General features: G+C 42.3%; 1 protein-coding gene across 2 annotated transcripts; it reads right to left on the bottom strand.

The window, feature by feature from the left end:
• Nucleotides 1–1,251: 1,251 nt before the first annotated feature.
• Nucleotides 1,252–20,080, bottom strand: bdh1 (3-hydroxybutyrate dehydrogenase, type 1). Of its 2 annotated transcripts, XM_029691291.1 has the most exons (6): nt 19,844–20,080; nt 19,462–19,572; nt 13,759–13,900; nt 10,197–10,349; nt 2,275–2,748; nt 1,252–1,365 (listed from the first exon to the last, which is right to left on the bottom strand). In XM_029691291.1, the coding sequence occupies exons 1-5, from the start codon at nt 20,054–20,056 to the stop codon at nt 2,282–2,284; spliced, it is 1,086 nt and encodes a 361-aa protein (XP_029547151.1). In that variant the 5' UTR covers nt 20,057–20,080; the 3' UTR covers nt 1,252–1,365; nt 2,275–2,281. The 2 variants fall into 2 exon arrangements, with proteins under 2 accessions (XP_029547151.1, XP_029547140.1); XM_029691280.1 differs by lacking the exon at nt 1,252–1,365 and having other exon boundaries at nt 1,757–2,748.
• Between the last annotated feature and the right edge of the window lie 1,012 nt (nt 20,081–21,092).

Below are 21,092 nucleotides of genomic sequence, written 5' to 3' on the forward strand. Positions count from 1 at the left end.
ACGACTGGGCCGCGCCCATGGCAACGGAACAAAAAAGACGACTGGGCAGTGCCCATGGCAACAGAAGAAAAAGGACAACGACTGGGTCGCGTCTCTGGCAACCGAACCGATAGAACGAACGACCAGCCGGCTCGGTAGCAACCCTAGATTTGTGTCGGGACTATATTTTGTGGAAGGATGAAAACTGTATGAATAAATTCATCAAAATAAAGTGAATGAAAATATGTAAATCATTATTTGAATATGTTGGTAACCCGTATAAAAGTGATAATGGCCTGGGAGCTGGTGTTCGCCTCGGGCCTAACGCCCGCGCCAATATATCCTCCAAACATCGGCTTCTCAGGCTTTATCACTTCAATATTAGTGCTTCATTAATTACAGAAGAAAAAAAAAAAATAATAATTTACAAGGGGGTGAATAAAGATATATAGATACATATATAGTAGATAAGACAATAGTGCATAATGTTCAAAATGGCTCAAATCACAGATTTCCAGCATCAAGCAATCCTTAGCTACAGCAGTGGTCTCTGGACCCCATGAGCCAAGGGGAACAGCCAATCTTAAAAATCAGAAAATTCATTCAAATTAGATTTACATATTGAGAATCGATCGCTTGGGAATTTCCCAATTTAAAAAGACTAAAGTGGAACAGAACCCTAATGCAATATGGTATATGGTATATGGTATATGGTATATGGTATACATATGGTATACATATGGTATATGCAATATGGTATACATATGGTATACATATGGAGACGGTCAGATCCTCTAGTTCAGTGGAGACGGTCAGATCCTCTAGTTCAGTGGAGACGGTCAGATCCTCTAGTTCAGGGAGACGGTCAGATCCTCTAGTTCAGTAGAGACGGTCAGATCCTCTAGTTCAGTGGAGACGGTCAGATCCTCTAGTTCAGTGGAGACGGTCAGATCCTCTAGTTCAGTAGAGACGGTCAGATCCTCTAGTTCAGAAGAGACGGTCAGATCCTCTAGTTCAGAAGTAGAGACGGTCAGATCCTCTAGTTCAGAAGAGACGGTCAGATCCTCTAGTTCAGTGGAGACGGTCAGATCCTCTAGTTCAGTAGAGACGGTCAGATCCTCTAGTTCAGAAGTAGAGACGGTCAGATCCTCTAGTTCAGAAGAGACGGTCAGATCCTCTAGTTCAGAAGAGACGGTCAGATCCTCTAGTTCAGAAGTAGAGACGGTCAGATCCTCTAGTTCAGAAGTAGAGACGGTCAGATCCTTTAGTTCAGAAGTAGAGACGGTCAGATCCTCTAGTTCAGAAGTAGAGACGGTCGGCGATTCTCTAGTTCAGAAGTAGAGACGGTCGGCGATTCTCTAGTTCAGAAGTAGAGACGGTCAGATCCTCTAGTTCAGAAGTAGAGACGGTCAGATCCTCTAGTTCAGAAGAGACGGTCAGATCCTCTAGTTCAGAAGAGACGGTCAGATCCTCTAGTTCAGAAGTAGAGACGGTCAGATCCTCTAGTTCAGAAGTAGAGACGGTCAGATCCTCTAGTTCAGAAGAGACGGTCAGATCCTCTAGTTCAGAAGAGACGGTCAGATCCTCTAGTTCAGAAGAGACGGTCAGATCCTCTAGTTCAGAAGTAGAGACGGTCAGATCCTCTAGTTCAGAAGTAGAGACGGTCAGATCCTCTAGTTCAGAAGAGACGGTCAGATCCTCTAGTTCAGAAGAGACGGTCAGATCCTCTAGTTCAGAAGAGACGGTCAGATCCTCTAGTTCAGTAGAGACGGTCAGATCCTCTAGTTCAGAAGAGACGGTCAGATCCTCTAGTTCAGAAGAGACGGTCAGATCCTCTAGTTCAGAAGAGACGGTCAGATCCTCTAGTTCAGAAGAGACGGTCAGATCCTCTAGTTCAGAAGAGACGGTCAGATCCTCTAGTTCAGAAGTAGAGACGGTCGGCGATCCTCTAGTTCAGAAGTAGAGACGGTCGGCGATCCTCTAGTTCAGAAGAGACGGTCAGATCCTCTAGTTCAGTAGAGACGGTCAGATCCTCTAGTTCAGTAGAGACGGTCAGATCCTCTAGTTCAGAAGTAGAGACGGTCAGATCCTCTAGTTCAGAAGAGACGGTCAGATCCTCTAGTTCAGAAGAGACGGTCAGATCCTCTAGTTCAGAAGTAGAGACGGTCAGATCCTCTAGTTCAGAAGTAGAGACGGTCAGATCCTCTAGTTCAGAAGTAGAGACGGTCAGATCCTCTAGTTCAGAAGTAGAGACGGTCGGCGATTCTCTAGTTCAGAAGTAGAGACGGTCAGATCCTCTAGTTCAGAAGTAGAGACGGTCGGCGATGGCAGCCGGCAGGTGCGTCATCACCTGCATCCTGATCCACCAATGAGGCTCCATGGGGTTATAGCGCGTGAATGGGCGTCGTGACGTGACGGCGTCGGTGATGTCATCTAGGACGGGTTGGACATCCTTCTGTCCGCTGCTACAGTATGACCTCATCAGAGCCATGTGTTTGTCGAAGTGGGCGTGGCCATAGTCCTCCTGGACGCCAGGGGGCGCCTCGCGCCACAGTTTACCAGCCGTGGTCGCCACAATGTCCCGGGTCAGGATACCCGTGGCCACAATGAAGTTCCCCGGCTCGATGACGGACACTTTGACCCCCCAGGCCTTCATCTCGTAACGTAGACAGTCGGAGAAGGCTTCCACGCCATATTTAGACACGCAGTATGGAGAACGCAGGGCATTGCCCATCCGCCCATACATACTGGCCACGTTGACCACACGACCTGCAACACAGTGGCATTAGGTTATTACATAGATAAATACCTATTAACACAGTGGCATTAGGTTATTACATAGATAAATACCTATTTAACACAGTGGCATTAGGTTATTACATAGATAAATACCTATTAACACAGTGGCATTAGGTTATTACATAGATAAATACCTATTAACACAGTGGCATTAGGTTATTACATAGATAAATACCTATTAACACAGTGGCATTAGGTTATTACATAGATAAATACCTATTAACACAGTGGCATTAGGTTATTACATAGATAAATACCTATTAACACAGTGGCATTAGGTTATTACATAGATAAATACCTATTAACACAGTGGCATTAGGTTATTACATAGATAAATACCTATTAACACAGTGGCATTAGGTTATTACATAGATAAATACCTATTTAACAGAGGCATTAGGTTATTACATAGATAAATACCTATGTAATAACCCAATGCCGCTGTTAAATAGGTATTTATCTATTTAACAGCGGCATTAGGTTATTACATAGACAAATACCTATTAACACAGTGGCATTAGGTTATTACATAGATAAATACCTATTTAACAGCGGCATTAGGTTATTACATAGATAAATACCTATTTAACAGCGGCATTAAGTTATTACATAGATAAATACATATTTAACAGCGGCATTAAGTTATTACATAGATAAATACCTATTTAACAGTGGCATTAGGTTATTACATAGATAAATACCTATTTAACAGCGGCATTAGGTTATTACATAGATAAATACCTATTTAACAGCGGCATTAGGTTATTACATAGATAAATACCTATTTAACAGCGGCATTAGGTTATTACATAGATAAATACCTATTTAACAGCGGCATTAGGTTATTACATAGATAAATACCTATTTAACAGTGGCATTAGGTTATTACATAGATAAATACCTATTTAACAGCGGCATTAAGTTATTACATAGATAAATACCTATTTAACAGCGGCATTAGGTTATTACATAGATAAATACCTATTTAACAGCGGCATTAGGTTATTACATAGATAAATACCTATTTAACAGTGGCATTAGGTTATTACATAGATAAATACCTATTTAACAGCGGCATTAGGTTATTACATAGATAAATACCTATTTAACAGTGGCATTAGGTTATTACATAGATAAATACCTATTAACAGTGGCATTAGGTTATTACATAGATAAATACCTATTTAACAGTGGCATTAGGTTATTACATAGATAAATACCAACCTGTTGAGGCCAGGGGGCAGTATTGAGAATTTTGGAAAAAAATATGTGCGCATTTTTAACTGCCTCCTACACCAACTCAGAAGCTAGAATATGCATATTATTGTTTAGGTTTGGATAGAAAACACTCTGAATTTTCTAAAACAGTTTGAATGGTGTCTGTAAGTATAACAAAACTCATATTGCAGGCAAAAACCTGTGAAAAATAGATTAAAAAAAAAAGAGAATTTTGTGACTGTACTATTTAGTGTCATTGTTTTAAAGATACCACAGTGAGAAAGGATTCAGTTCGCAACTCCTACTGCTTCCACTAGATGTCAACGATCTTTAGAAAGTTGTTTGAAGCATCTGTGATAAATACACACCGAATTAGAAAGCTTACAAGTTGACACGTCATCACTTCATTTTTTGCGCCTGCGCATGAATCTGAGAAGAGTGCCTTTGTCATTATCGTTTATTCTAGACACTTGATAGGTTGTGTGAAAATATTACTGATGTTTACTGATGTTTCACGTTAAAAATGGAACAAAAGATTAGTGCTAAACAACGTTTGACATGTTTAAACAAACGTAAATAGATTATTTACTAGGTTTTCTTTAGTTTTTCGACGTGACTTTACACTGCCCACCTCATTTTGTGGGAGCCTACTGAACGCTAACTATTTGGACATAAATTATGAACTTTGTCAAAAGAAACCACATTTGTTCTGGACCTGGGATCTCTGGCAGCGCCTTCTGATGGAGATAATCAAAGGTAAGGGGATATTTAGAATGTTATTATCGATATTAGATGATGCTAATGCTAACGGTATAGCTTAGCTTAGCATATAGCTTATTGTTGTTAGCATAGTACCCAGTTTATACAAAATGTGATTTCCCAGTAAAGTTATTTTGAGATCTGGCCCTTCGGTAGCAATTACGAGATGATAATATATTATTCTTTGAATGACAATATTATAATTTACCAATGTTTTCGAATAGTAATTCCGTGATTTGTAATGCTGGATTCACTGGGTGCATTCGAGCCGAAAAAAATTCTGAATTTCACCGCGACTGTAAATGCTGTTTTTGGATATAAATATGAACTTGATGGAACTAAAAATGCATGTATTGTATAACATAATGTCCTATGAGTGTCATCTGATGCAGATTGTCAAAGGTAAGTGCATAATTCTAGCTAGTTTTCTGTCTGTTGATGCCCTTCTTTGAATTGGCTAAACATTACACGCAGCTATTGTCAATGTACTCTCCTCACATAACCTAACTTTATGCATTCTCCGTAATGCCTCTGAAAATCGGACAGCGTGGTTAGATTTAGGAGATATATCTTTCAAATGGAGGAAAATAGTTGATTATTTGATTTTTTGAAATGATTACTCTTGCAGTTTTGAATTCCCCGCCATGGTCACATGACAATGAATCCCAATACCGGGATAAGATCGGGATAAGATCCTCAACAGTGGCATTAGGTTATTACATAGATAAATACCTATTAACAGTGGCATTAGGTTATTACATAGATAAATACCTATTAACACAGTGGCATTAGGTTATTACATAGATAAATACCTATTTAACAATACAGTGGTTTAAAACAAATTAAAAAAAGGTAGATTCATCGAGGCACAAAGTAAACAGCAATCGATTTCTGAAACGAACGAAGAGCGTTGAATCATGGCTAAATGTCTCCGCTGCTTTGGTCCCGTAGCTACGACGTAGCAGCAGCGTGAAGCCGTGCACAGATACTCTGAGAGAGCAAAGTATTGCATCACTCTCATATGAATAGCTGAAGTGCTGCTGACGGAGACAACATAAAACGCTAAGTCTACCTTTTTTTTAAATTAAAGGTTTTATTTCAATTAGAAAAGCAGTTTGAACCCAAGCTCGTATGACTCTGAGCCTGTTAGTGAACGCTCCAATGAAATGCAGCAGGGCCTCTACAGTCCACAGTCCAACTATTCTCAAAATCCTTAAAAAAATGATTCAGGAGCTTTACAGAACAGCGACTGATTGACCAAAGCTCCAGTCAGTTCGTTTCTCATTTACTACCCGCTCAATGTAGTACATTACATTCCACACAAACATTTTGGCTAAACACAGACCTTTTCATCATCCATATTATCAGGCTCCAAGTCACAGAGGATTGAAAACAAACCACCAACATCGCACTGCTTGACATTCATTGGAAATCACATTCACAGCAAACGCTGCAGATGTCAGCTCAAGCATGAATTAACTTTTGTTTGAATGCCGGCCAGTCTCTGCTAAAATGACTACAGTTCAAGTTATGTCATGTGCTCCAAATCCAACAATGCAGTAATCAATGTAGCACTAAAGATAAGGTAGAACAAACCCACGAGGAAGAAAGAGACACGATAATGTAAGAAGCTGTATGTATTCAGACCCCGTGACCTTTATGTATTCAGACCCCGTGACCTTTATGTTTTCAGACCCCGTGACCTTTTCTACTTACATTACACTTTTTCAAAAAAATAGACTTTTTATCCGCCCTCACCAATCTACACACAATACCCCATAATGACAAAGCAAAAACAGTTTTGAAATTTTGGCATACATACAAAAAAAACATATTACATTTACATAAGTATTCAGACCCTTTGCTCAGTACTTTGTTGAAGCACCTTTGGCAGTGATTACAGCCTTGAGTCTTCTTGGGTATGACGCTACAAGCTTTGCACACCTGTATTTGGGGAGTTTTTCCACATTCTTCTCTGCTGATCCTCTCAAGCTCTGTCAGGTTGGATGGGGAGTGTCGCTGAACAGCTATTTTCAAGTCTCTCCAGAGACGTTCGATCGAAGCCACTCCTGCGTTGTCTTGGCTGTGTGCTTAGGGTCGTTGTCCTGTTGGAAGGTGAACCTTCGCCCCAGTCTGAGGTCCTGAGCGCTCTGGAGGAGGTTTTCATCAAGGATCTCTCTGTACTTTGCTCCGTTCATCTTTCCCTCAATCCTGACTAGTCTCCCAGTCCCTGCTGCTGAAAACATCCCCACATCATGATGCTGCCACCACCACCATGCTTCACCGTAGGGATGGTGCCAGGTTTCCTCCAGACGTGACACTTGGCATTCAGGCCAAAGAGTTCAATCTTGGTTTCATCAGACCAGAGAATCATGTTTCTCATGGTCTGAGAGTCCTTTAGGTGCGTTTTGGCAAACTCCAAGCGGGCTGTCATGTGCCTTTTACTGAGGAATGGCTTCCATCTGGTCACTCTACCATAAAGGCCTAATTGGTGGTGCTGCAGAGATGGTTGTCCTTCTGGAAGGTTCTCCCATCTCTACAGAGGAACTCTAGAGCTCTGTCAAAGTAACCATCAGGTTCTTGGTCACCTCCCTGACCAAGGCACTTCTCTCCTGATTGCTCAGTTTGGCCGGGCGGCCAGCTCTAGGAAGAGTCTTGGTGGTTCCAAACTTCTTCCATTTAAAAATGATGGAGGCCACTGTGTTCTTGGGGACCTTCAATGCTGCTGATATGTTTTGGTACCCTTCCCCAGATCTGTGCCTTGACACAATCCTGTCTCGGAGCTCTACAGACAATTCCTTCAACCTCATGGCTTGGTTTTTGCTCTGTCAGCTGTGGGACTTTATATAGACAGGTGTGTGTCTTTCCAAATCATGTCCAATCAATTTAATTAACCACAGGTGGACTCTAATCAAGTTGTAAAAACATCTCAAGGATGATCAATGGGAACAGGATGCACCTGAGCTCAATTTCTAATCTCATAGCAAAGGGTCTGAATACTTATGTAAATAAGGAATTTCTGTTTTTGCTTTGTCATTATGGGGTATTGTGTGTAGATGGATTTTTAAATATTTTTAAAAATATTTTTTAATATATTTTAGAATAAGGCTGTAACGTAACATGTGGAAATAGTCAAGGGGTCTGAATACTTTCCGAATGCACTGGTACAGTGGTAAGGTGACTAGTGCATCAGGATATATGATAAACAGAGTAGCAGCAGGGTATATGATGATTATATATAAATGTGTGTGTTAGAGTGTCAGTGTGCGTTAGTGTGTAGAGTCCTGTCAGTGTGCATAGAGAAAATACAAGGGTCAACTCAGTCTGTAACCATTCTGTTAGCCATTTAGCAGTCTTATGGTTTGGGGATAGATGCTGTTCAGGAGCCTGTTAGGTGTCAGACCATGGTTTGGGTGGCTGGGCCTTCCTTCCTGATAAGAGGTCCTGGATGGCAGGAAGCTTGGCCCCAGTGATGTACTGGGCTGTCCGCACCACCCTCTGTAGCGCCATGCGATCGAGGGCGGTGTTATTGCCATACCAGGCGGTGATGCAACCAGTCAAGATGCTCTCGATGGTGCAGCTGTAGAACTTTTTTCAGGATCTGAGGGCGAAGAGGTGATGTCACGCCTTTTTCCACAACTGTTTGTGTGTGTGGACCATTTTAAGTTCTTAGTGATTTGGAGACAGGAACTTGATGCTCTTGACCCGCTCCACTGCAGCGTGCTCGCCCGCTCGTTTCCTGTAAGTCTACGATCATCTCCTTTGTCTTACTGGCGTTGAGGAAGAGGTTGTTGTTCTGGCACCACACTGCCAGGACTCTGACCTCCTCCCTATAGGCTGACTCATCGTCGCCGGTGATCAGGTCTACCACCAGGTCACTGACCTCCTCCCTGTAGGCTGACTCATCGTCGCCGGTGATCAGGTCTACCACCAGGTCACTGACCTCCTCCCTGTAGGCTGACTCATCATCGCCGGTGATCAGGTCTACCACCAGGTCACTGACCTCCTCCCTGTAGGCTGACTCATCGTCACCGGTGATCAGGTAAACTTGATTACGGTGTTGGAGTTGTGCTTGGCCACGCAGCCGTGGGTGAACAGGGAGTACAGGAGGGGACGAAGCACGCACCCCTGAGTGGCCCCTGTGTTGAGGACCAGCATGGCGAAGGAGATGTTGCCTACCCGTCAGAAAGTCCAGAATCCAGTTGCAGAGGGAGGTCTTCAGTCCCATGGTCTTAAGCTTGTTGACAAGCGTGGAGAGGACAATGGTGTTGAACACTGAGCTGTAGTCAATGAACAGCATTCTCACATAGGAGAGAATCTAGGTGTGAAAGGACAGTGTGGAGTGCAATAGAGATTGCGTCCTCTATGGATCGGGTGGGGCGGTATGCAAATTGGAGTGGGTCTAGGGTTTCTGGAATAATTGTGTTGATGTGAGCCATGACCAGCCTTTCAAAGAACTTCATGGCTACAGATGTGAGTGCTACAGGGAGGTATTACAGACCGGGACAGGGAGAGGACGCTACAGGGAGGTATTACAGACCGGGACAGGGAGAGGACGCTACGGGGAGGTATTACAGACCGGGACAGGGAGAGGACGCTACGGGGAGGTATTACAGACCGGGACAGGGAGAGGACGCTACGGGGAGGTATTACAGACCGGGACAGGGAGAGGACGCTACGGGGAGGTATTACAGACCGGGACAGGGAGAGGACGCTACGGGGAGGTATTACAGACCGGGACAGGGAGAGGACGCTACGGGGAGGTATTACAGACCGGGACAGGGAGAGGACGCTACAGGGAGGTATTACAGACCGGGACAGGGAGAGGACGCTACAGGGAGGTATTACAGACCGGGACAGGGAGAGGACGCTACAGGGAGGTATTACAGACCGGGACAGGGAGAGGACGCTACAGGGAGGTATTACAGACCGGGACAGGGAGAGGACGCTACAGGGAGGTATTACAGACCGGGACAGGGAGAGGACGCTACAGGGAGGTATTACAGACCGGGACAGGGAGAGGACGCGAGGGGAGGTATTACAGACCGGGACAGGGAGAGGACGCGAGGGGAGGTATTACAGACCGGGACAGGGAGAGGACGCTACAGGGAGGTATTACAGACCGGGACAGGGAGAGGACGCTACGGGGAGGTATTACAGACCGGGACAGGGAGAGGACGCTACGGGGAGGTATTACAGACCGGGACAGGGAGAGGACGCTACGGGGAGGTATTACAGACCGGGACAGGGAGAACACGTGAGGGGAGGTATTACAGACCGGGACAGGGAGAGGACGCTACAGGGAGGTATTACAGACCGGGACAGGGAGAGGACGCGAGGGGAGGTATTACAGACCGGGACAGGGAGAGGACGTGAGTGTTATTGTTTATTGTTATTTAGTACTTGTGTCTGAAACAGTTGTGTGTCTGATGGTGGCTGACCTTTGGCCCTACGGATGAGGGGCAGGAGGGCCTTGGTGACCCTGATAACCCCCCACAGGTTGACCTCTGACACCTGGCGGTACGTCTCCATGGTCGTAAACTCCACCTCGCCAAACGTTGACACGCCTGCGTTGTTCAGCACCGCCCACAGACCTGGTCAGGGAAAAGAGAAGTTATGATATAACTTGGTCTCCTTCAGTGTCTCCTTCAGTGTCTCCTTCAGTGTCTCCTTCAGTGTCTCCTTCAGTGTCTCCTTCAGTGTCTCCTTCAGTGTCTCCTTCAGTGTCTATCCCATTTTCTTCTTGATTTAACAAAGTAGTCACACCCCTTAACTTATGCCACATTGTGTTATAGTCTGAATTAAACATTTATTAAAATACATGTTTTTCTTACCCATCTACACACAATACCCCATAATGACAAAGTGAAAACGTGTTTAGAAATGTATGCAAATTTACTGAAAATGAAATACAGATGATCTAATTTACATACAGTACCAGTCAATAGTTTGGGCACACCCACCAACTCATTCCAGGATTTCTTTATTTTTACTATTTTATTCATTGTAGAATAATACTGAAGACATCAAAACTATGACATATGGAATCATGTAGTAACCAAAAAAAGTGTGAAACTAATCTAAATATATTTTATATTCTTCAAAGTTCAACTCATCCCAAACCATCTCAATTGGGTTGAGGTCGGGTGATTGTGGAGGCCAGGTCATCTGATGCAGCACCATCACTCTCCTTCTTGGTCAAATAGCCCTTAGTTTGAAAAACTGTTAGTGCCACTAAGCACAAACCAGATGGGATGGCATATCCCTGCAGAATGCTGTGGTAGCCATGCTGGTTAACTGTGCCTTGAATTCTAAATAAAATCACAGTGTCACCAGCAAAGCTCCCCCACACCATCACACCTCCTCCTCTATGCTTCACGGTGGGAACCACAGATGAAGAGATCATCCATTCACCTACTCTGCATCTCAAAGACACGGCGGTTGGAACCAAAAATATCAAATTTGGACTCATCAGACCAATGGACAGATTTCCACCGGTCTAACGTCCATTGCTCGTGTTTCTTGGTCCAAGCAAGTCTCTTCTTATTATTGGTGTCCTTTAGTAGTGGTTTCTTTGCAGCAATTTGACCATGAAGGCCTGATTCAAGCAGTCTCCTCTGAACAGTTGATGTTGAGATGTGTCTGTTACTTGAACTCTGAAGCATTTATTTGGGCTGCAATCTGAGGCTGGTAACTCTAATGAACTTATCCTCTGCAGCAGAGGTAACTCTGGATCTTCCTTCCCTGTGGCGGTCCTCATGAGAGCCAGTTTCATCATAGCACTTGAGGAAACGTTAAAAATTCTTGAAATGTTCTGAATTGACTGACCTTCATGACTTAAAGTAATGATGGACTGTCATTTCTCTGATTATTTGAGCTGTTCTTGACATAATATGGACTTGGTAGAAGACCATCTTCTGTATACCCCCCCTACCTTGTCACCTCAAACGCATTAAGGACAGAAATTAACTTTTAACAAGGCACACCTGTTAATTGAAATGCATTCCAGGTGACTACCTCATGAGCTGGTTGAGAGAATGCCAAGAGTGTGCAAAGCTGTCAAAGGCAAAGTGTGGCTACTCTGAAGAATCTCAAATATATTTTGATTTGTTGAACACTTTTTTGGTTACTGCATCAAATGTCACATGCGCCAAATACAACAAGTGTAGACTTTACTGTGAAATGCTTACTTACAAGCCCTTAACCAACAGTGCAGTTCAAGAAGAGTTAAAAAAAAATATTTACCAAATAAACTAAAGTAAAAAATTATAAAAAGTAACAAAATAACAATAACGAGGCTATATACAGGGGGTACCGGTACCGAGTCAGTGTGCGGGGATACAGGTTAGTTGAGGTAATTTGTACATGTAGGATACCTGTCAGGATGCTCTCGATGGTGCAGCTGTAGAACGTTTTGAGGATCTGGGGCCAAATCTTTTCAGTCTCCTGAGGGGGAATGATTCCATGTGTGTCATTTCATAGTTTTCATGTCTTCACTATTATTCTACAATTAAGAAAATATTAAAAAATAAAGAAAACCCCTTGAATGAGTAGGTGTGTCCAAACTTTTGACTGGTACTGTAAGTATTCACACCCCTTTGCTATGACACCCCAAATTGAGCTCAGGTGAATCCTGTTTCCATTGTTCATCCTTGAGATGTTTCTACAACTTGATTGGAGTCCACCTGTGGTAAATTCTATTGATTGGACATGATTTGGAAAGGCACACACCTGTCTATATAAGGTCCCACAGTTGACAGAGCAGGTACTATATGATGAAGTTCAAGGAACTGTCCGTAGATCTCTGGGACAGGATTGTGATGAAGCATATATCTGGGGTGTAAAACAATTTCTGGAGTGTTGAAAGTTTCCAAGAGCACAGTGGTCTCCATCATTGGAAATAATATGGAACTACCCAGACTCTGCCTAGAGCTGGCCGTCTGACCAAACTGGGCAACCGGGCAAGAAGGACCTTGGTCAGGGAGGTGACCAAGAACCCAAGTGACCACTAACAGTTCTTTGGTTGAGATGGGAGAACATGCCAGAAGGATAACAGTCTCTACAGCACTTCATAGGACAGAAGCTACTCCTGAGAAAAAGGCACATGACAGCCTACATGGAGTTTGTAAAAATGCATGTGAAAGAAAGGGCATAAGGCAAAAGATTATGATCTGATGAGACAAAAAATGTAATTTTGACCTGAATGCAAAACGCTATGTCTGAAAACCAGGCCCAGCTCACCCTTCTAACTCCATCTGTACCGTGAAGCATGGTGGTGGCAGCGTAACACTATGGGGATGCTTTTCAGCGGAAGGGACTGGTAAGGATAGAGGGAACAATGAATGGAGCAATCCTTGATGAGAACCTGCTTCAGAGAGCAAACGACCTTAGACTGAGGCGAAGATTTACATTACAACAGGACAATGACACAATCATACAGCCAAAGCAACGCTTTAGAACAAGAATGTGAAAGTCCTTTAGTGGCCCAGACATGAATCCCATTGAAAAAAAATCTGTAGAAAGACTTGAAGATTGCTGTTTACTGTCACTCACCATCTAATTTAATAGAGCTCGAGTAAAGGAAGAATTATCCAGATGTGCAAAGCTGAAACAGACGACTCGCCTCTAAACGCCGCCAAAGGTGCTTCTACAAAGTATTGACGAGGTGTGAATAAATGAGCTATTTCTTTATTTAATTTCAATCTGCAAAAATGTCTTAAAACATGTTTCCACTTTGTCATTATGGGGTATTGTGTGTAGATGGGTGAGCTTTTTTATTTTGAATTCAGGCTGTAACAAAATATTGAATATGTAAAGGGGTATGACTACTTTCTGACGGCTCTGTATCTGCTTTCACTGTCATGCAGATAATCATTTACTATACCCAATAATGCAGATTAAAATCAGCACATTTATTCTAGATAATGTACAAAGAGTTGTGTATTTATGCAGTTCCTGTATACGGTATGACGTCCGGCAGGGAGACAGACTAATGTTCTGTACCTCTCTGTGAGTCGTCCAGGTGTGTGTTTACGTAGTCCACAGCTCTGTTCACCTGCTCCTCACTGCAGACGTCCAGCTGAACCACCTTCATCCGATCTGACTGCATCTCCTCCAGCTCCTTAGACCCCTCCCCGCCCTCATCCTGGAAAGGAAAGGCATCTAAAATCAAGAGAACTCAAAATACTGTCTGACGATATAGTCAATGGCTGTCTGAATATTTCAACAATCAGCACAAACTTCGCCAGCCTATTATTTCACAGACAGAAATCCTACTTTCCATTTCCTTAGCATCTTCTGCATTACCTTGGACAGACAGTTTACCTGGACCTAAACTAATAACATTACCTTGGACAGACAGTTTACCTGGACCTAAACTAATAACATTACCTTGAAGAGACAGTTTACCTGGACCTAAACTAATAACATTACCCTGGATCTAAACTAATAACATTACCCTGGATCTAAACTAATAACATTACCTTGAAGAGACAGTTTACCTTGGACATAAACTAATAACATTACCTTGGCCAGACAGTTTACCTGGACCTAAACTAATAACATTACCTTGAAGAAACAGTTTACCTGGACCTAAACTAATAACATTACCTTGAAGAGACAGTTTACCTGGACATAAACTAATAACATTACCCTGGACCTAAACTAATAACATTACCTTGAAGAGCCAGTTTACCTTGGACATAAACTAATAACATTACCTTGAAGAGACAGTTTACCTGGACATAAACTAATAACATTACCCTGGACCTAAACTAATAACATTACCTTGAAGAGCCAGTTTACCTTGGACATAAACTAATAACATTACCTTGAAGAGACAGTTTACCTGGGGCCTGTTGCACAAAAGTAGAATTAAGACATCCGGGATAAATGACTCAGCTGAGCTCAATGAAGCCAAAACATGTGCGTCCAGGCTTAATTGGTTGCACAAAGACCAAGCCAGGATGAGCAGACACGGATTCATTAAGCCAGGTGAAACCAATCCTGGATAGGTGCGCGCTCACGGCTCACTCAAATAGACCCCGCCACAGATCACAGATTAACTGATTTACCATGGCAACTAGAGCCGCGTACTTTTCCCCGTCGGAAGCACAAATCCTCATGGAGGCATACGAGGAGGTAAAAGATATTATTAAGAAGAAAGGCAACACCGCCACAGTGATAAAGCAAAGAGAAAAAGCGTGGCAAAGTATTGCAGACCGCCTGAATGCGTAAGTAGTGCACAATTACACAGTCACCGCTCCGCTGAAACATCACAATTACAATTCAAATATTTAATTCACATCTCCAAAAATGCAGTTGTACTGTAATTATGAAACGGTTAAATTTTTAATTGAAATGCACTGCAGATATGAGTGAAATTGTGTAAAGTAACTCCATCACACTGTATAAAGCTATGATAGATTTTTTGATATTTTTACTGAAAACAAGACAAAAATACCAAGTAATTTTTTGCAGTGTGACTCCATTAAATGTGTGTGTGTGTGTGTGTAGATTAAACATGAACGGGCCAAAACGGACATGGCAGCAGGTCAAAATCAAATACAAAAACATTCTGCAGAATGGTATGGTCCCTGACTAATATTTAACAAAGCACAAGCATATATTGTACCCAGAAGGTGCCTGCTCACACATTGTCTGTACTGTTTTAGCAGTGAAAAAGAATACCCACAGACAAGGCACGGGTGGTGGGTCACCAAAGGCTGACCTTACCCCAGCAGAGGACATGGCCTTGGAGCTAAATAAAGGCAGGCCCGTCTTAGAGGGGATCCCTGGGGGGAAAGAGACGAGCATAGGTTCCTCCCAAGATGCCACCCGCTTCATTCAAGGTATGTCCTTCCATCTCTACATGGGATACAACCACATTCATATTGAATCAATTTGGACTGTCTGACTTTGGTTTACCTATTGCCTTGCAGTGTCTGGCAGCACTGTGTTCCTGTTAAAGCCACCAGCACAAGCACCAGACGATGCTGATCCAGTGAGTACTCCATCAAAGGCATACTGTAGGCCTGGCATGTCTTGTCTACTAGCTTCAATATGAATCCGATTAAATGTGATAGGGTGAAGGCCCCAGTGCAGCAGCAACAGCACATGATGGAGACGATGATGAGGAGGAGACCATCTCTCTGGATTCCAGAAGGCATGAGGTATCATGTTAAGACTGTGAAAGTACTATTTACTCTACAATGGTGAGGAGTCCTCATCAAAATCAAAAAATCTAATTTCTTTTACAGGACCCAGATGCTATACAGTGGGAAAACCAGCCTGGCAACATAGTGCGTATTAATAAAAGGACACCACATCCTGCCAAATTCCAGCTGCGCTAATTGTATTGTGTTCACAGAGCTCACAAGCTATCAGAAAGTTGTATGGCAACCACCTCCGGCGCCAAATAGAACTGGCAGACATAGACATTCAGTACAAGAAGAAAAAGATGGAAAATCTTGCACTGGAGTCCGAAATAAAAAAGAGGACAATTAGGAAACTGGACCTTGAAATAAAAAAACTTGAGAGGGAGGTGAGATATGCCTTCAATGTACACTGTATGCTAACTGTAACACAAATGTATTAATCATTATTTTTCTTTCCTCCCCCAGCTCCAAGAAGATGACACAGCTCAAAATAAAAATTAGGTATATTCTCGTAAAGTCAAGTGAGCCATGACATATGAGCTCTTATTGTGAGCACACAGGACGGTGGCATCTTTCTAAGGTTTTTTTTATTTTCCCAGCAATCAGTACAACCAAGTCATCGTTATAAGGCATCGCCCTCTTTTGCCCACCCCCCCAGCACCAGGTGTGGCCACTAGCCTATATGAAGGCCCAAAATTGTGTGTTCCTTTCTGCTCTGACAATGGCATGCCCATTCGTGCGAGATGTGGTGGATGAAGAAGCACTTGTGCTGAGGAGAGCCTTCAGGCGAGAAAGGGTCTTCAGGGACCGGTTGGACCCACTGGCCTTCCCTGATGACCATCTATATGAAAGATACAGGTTTTCTGCAGATGGCATCAGGTATCTATGCAGACTACTGGGTCCCAGGATTAAGCACCGCACTGCACGGAGCCATGCACTGAGTGTGGAGCAAATGGTTTGTGTGGCCTTGCGCTTTTTTTCTAGTGGAGCCTTCCTGTACTCAGTGGGGGATGCAGAACAGCTGAACAAGGCCACAATTTGCCGCACAATAAGGAGTGTGTGTCTGGCTATCAAAGCATTAGCAGATGTCTTCATCTCCTTCCCTGGTCACAGAAGACTCTGTGACATCAAAGAGGAGTTATATAGGATTGCAGATAAGAGGATCTACAAATTACAGGACAACTGTTAACACATAGTAGGATACTCATTACTTTGTGTGACAGGTTTCCCCAATGTCATTGGTGCAGTGGACTGCACACACATAAGGATAAAAGCCCCCTCAGGTGCCCATGAGGCCGATTTTGTGAATAGGAAATCCTTTCACAGCATTAATGTTCAGGTGAACATAACTTTTTGATATTGTCCATTGACGAACACTCTGCATTGCCAGTGATGTGCATTGATTGGTGTAATATTCCTCATCTTATGATTTCAGATGGTCTGCAATGCTGACTGTGTGATCAGCAATGTTGTGGCAAAATGGCCTGGCTCAGTCCATGACTCCAGAATCTTTTCGGGCCTCTGAAATCTATCAGTGCCTATCACAAGGTAAGCCACACAACCCCTATTTATAACCATCATGGCTGTGTCAAGAATATCACTGTGTTTATGAGGTAGTAATGATGAGATTTTGTGTTGACAGGTGAATTCTCTGGTGTGTTGCTGGGAGACAGGGGGTATGGCTGCCAGCCTTTTCTCCTGACACCTTTCACAGACCCCCAGGAAGCACAGCAGGCCTACAACCATGCCAGGACCAGGGCCAGAGTTGAAATGACCTTTGGCCTCCTGAAGGCACGCTTTCACTGCCTTCACAAATTAAGGGTCAGCCCTGTTAGGGCATGTGATATTACTGTGGCTTGTGCTGTCCTCCACAATGTGGCCTGCCTGAGGAAGGAGAGGGCCCCCAGAGTGCCACCAGCCATGGACTGGGACAATCCGGCAATCTTCCCTGATGACGACAGTGGTCGGCTGCTGAGGGACCAATATGTGTTGAATTATTTTAGTTAGTATGTGTGCTTTCAATTTTGGTTAAATATGTCCTGCGGTGGCAGAGGAATTGGGGTTTTTTTGGGTTCGTTTTTTTACGAATTTGGCCTCTTATGATGTTTGTGCGGTATACTGTGTGTAATACAAGGCTGCAGGGAGGCTACTGCATCCATTCATTTGTCTGTTCAGTTGATGTGTATGGATTTGTCCTGCATTTATTTTAGTGTGCAGACATGCAGGGTGTGTTATATACAGACCTTTGAATGTGTATGTATCATTTTGTATAATATGCTTGGATTCTGTGCTTTCCATCTTGTAGTCACTGTGACTTCAGTTTCGAAAGGAGCTGATGGTTTACCTGCTTTGTTTTGTCCTTATTCAATAAAGGAACATAATGTTACACATTGTGTTTTTATATTCATATGGAATGTGTATTTGTTTATATGACAGAGTACTAGGGCCACACTGAAGAAAAAGGATAAAGTCATAAATTTATGAGGCTGGTTCTTTCTGCAGAAAAGCTACATATTGTTTTTACAGTTTTGATACTTATGACAATGTGATACTTAATATTCTGGCACATCAGCATGTCTTTGTTTATGAAACCATACTGAAGTACAATTTCACGAAATGCCCCACATCTGTCATTTTAACAACTGTCCTCCTTTAAAACAACCGGTTACAATATTATTACTTGTGTTTTTTTCCCCTCTGTGGCCCTAATATTCTATCATTTTATATATAGCCTTATAGTCTATGGGAAACTGTAAATTATCTAATGATAGCAACATAATCTAAAAATTATTTTTTTATCCAAAATCATTGAAATTAATGATCACAAACGTTTAAATAATGACAGTGGGTCTAGTTATATGTGATAACAATGTATAGTGAGCAGTGAAATAACTATTGGTTTCCATTTGTGGTGACTGCTGACTGACATTAGGGATGAGATTAAATAGATCCTGGAATTTAGCCTGGTCTGGAGCAGGCTAGCTCCACAGAATAAATCTCCATGGTAATTTATACCATAACATATCCTCCTGCCCCCTATCCATCTTTAGTGCAACCGGATTACGGATCAATTGAGCCAGGATCACCAAGATATCCTGGCTTAATCCCTTATCCTAGTTTTGTGCAACAGGCCCCTGGACCTAAACTAATAATATTACCTTGAACAGACAGTTTACCTGGACATAAACTAATAACATTACCCTGGATATAAACTAATAACATTACCCTGGATATAAACTAATAACATTACCCTGGATCTAAACTAATAACATTACCCTGGATCTAAACTAATAACATTACCTTGAAGAGACAGTTTACCTGGACCTAAACTAATAACATTACCTTGGAGACAGTTTACCTGGACGTAAACTAATAACATTACCTTGAACAGACAGTTTACCTGGACCTAAACTAATAATATTACCTTGAAGAGACAGTTTACCTGGACATAAACTAATAACATTACCTTTAAGAGACAGTTTACCTGGACATAAACTAATAACATTACCTTGAAGAGACAGTTTACCTGGACATAAACTAATAACATTACCTTTAAGAGACAGCCAGCGAAGACAGTGAAGCCCAGTTTGTGGAGGTGCTTGGCAGTAGCATGACCAAAACCACTGTCACAGCCTGTGATGAATACTGCCTTTCCTTTTACCTGCAACATGGACAAACTGTAATATTAGCCAACACAAAATGTGTCATTTTAAAGGGTTTGAATGCAAGTTGAGAAACGGCACTGCTTGGAATTGACCTAATTATTTCAGACTATTGTGGGCTACTTTCATAGCTTATGATTTAATATCTTATCTGCTTTGTTCAACTTTTAAAAAATCCGCATAGCTTAGAGACAGTGTGTGAAAACAATATAAAAAGCATTAGATTTTCAGTGGTATACAGTACAGGTGAGATATTTTCGGTTTCTGTACCTCTATCGATCCCCTGGGTATGCGCGGTGTCGCGACATAGAGGACGAACATGAAATACACGCCGACTATGCACTCTGTCACGCTGGTCTCAGGAAAACCACAGCATTTAGCGACAGCGTTCAGCAACGCTGGGAGTCCAAATCCCAGAACTACGGTCAAAAGAACCGAAAACGACACGAGTAGAGCGCCTCGGACAAAAGGAAGCGAGGCCATTTCGTTACCGTCTGTACTGTTAACTTCTTCTTCTGGGTTTAACGGCGGTTGGCGTTATATGTTGCATTACCGCCCTCAACTGGACTATAATATAAATAGATTATTATACTGTGATACAAAATGGGGAAAAAATATAGAAAATAAACACCATTCATTCCAACTAACTCTACACTAAATTAAAAACTCACTTCCCCATTTCACTACTTTGACCATATCTATTCCTGCACCACCAGGGCAGGACACCACCACACCTTGTAACTCTTCTGAAGTCAGATCTTGTATGTCCATCTACTTCTCTGCAGCTGCCACTATATATATATATAGTATATATATAGTATATATATATATATAGTATATATAGTATATATATATAGTGGCAGCTGCAGAGGCACAAAATGGCCATTTTGTGCCTGTAATTGAACCCACAAATGCTGATGCTCCAGATACTCAACTAGTTTAAAGAAGGCCAGTTTTATTGCTTCTTTAATCAGAACAACAGTTTTCAGCTGTGTTAACATAATTGCAAAAGGGTTTTCTAATGACCAATTAGCCTTTTAAAATGATAAACTTGGATTAGCTAACACAACGTGCCATTGGAACACAGGAGTGATGGTTGCTGATAATGGGCCTCTGTATGTCTATGTAGATATTCCATTAAAAATCAGCCGTTTCCAGCTACAATAGTCATTTACAACATTAACAATGTCTACACTGTATTTCTGATCAATTTGATGTTATTTTAATGGACAATTTTTTTTTGCATTTCTTTAAAAAAAACAAGGATATTTCTAAGTTCCCCCAAACTTTTGAACGGTGATGTATGTTTTTCCAGCAGCAGACTATGATCGATAATGTCAAAAACCACGATGAACAAACCTGCTCCCACTCTGGTTTTATCATCAATTCCTCTCAGCCAATCAGTCATTTGTGTAAGTGTCCTTCACTATAAGAGTGTTGAAAGTTTGTTGTCAATTTGTTTACTGTAAAATAGCATTGTATCTGGTCAAATACTAATGGTTGGTAACAGGCTGATTGG

This window comes from Salmo trutta, chromosome 2, assembly GCF_901001165.1.
Source record: "Salmo trutta chromosome 2, fSalTru1.1, whole genome shotgun sequence".
Classification (NCBI taxonomy): Eukaryota; Metazoa; Chordata; class Actinopteri; order Salmoniformes; family Salmonidae; genus Salmo; species Salmo trutta.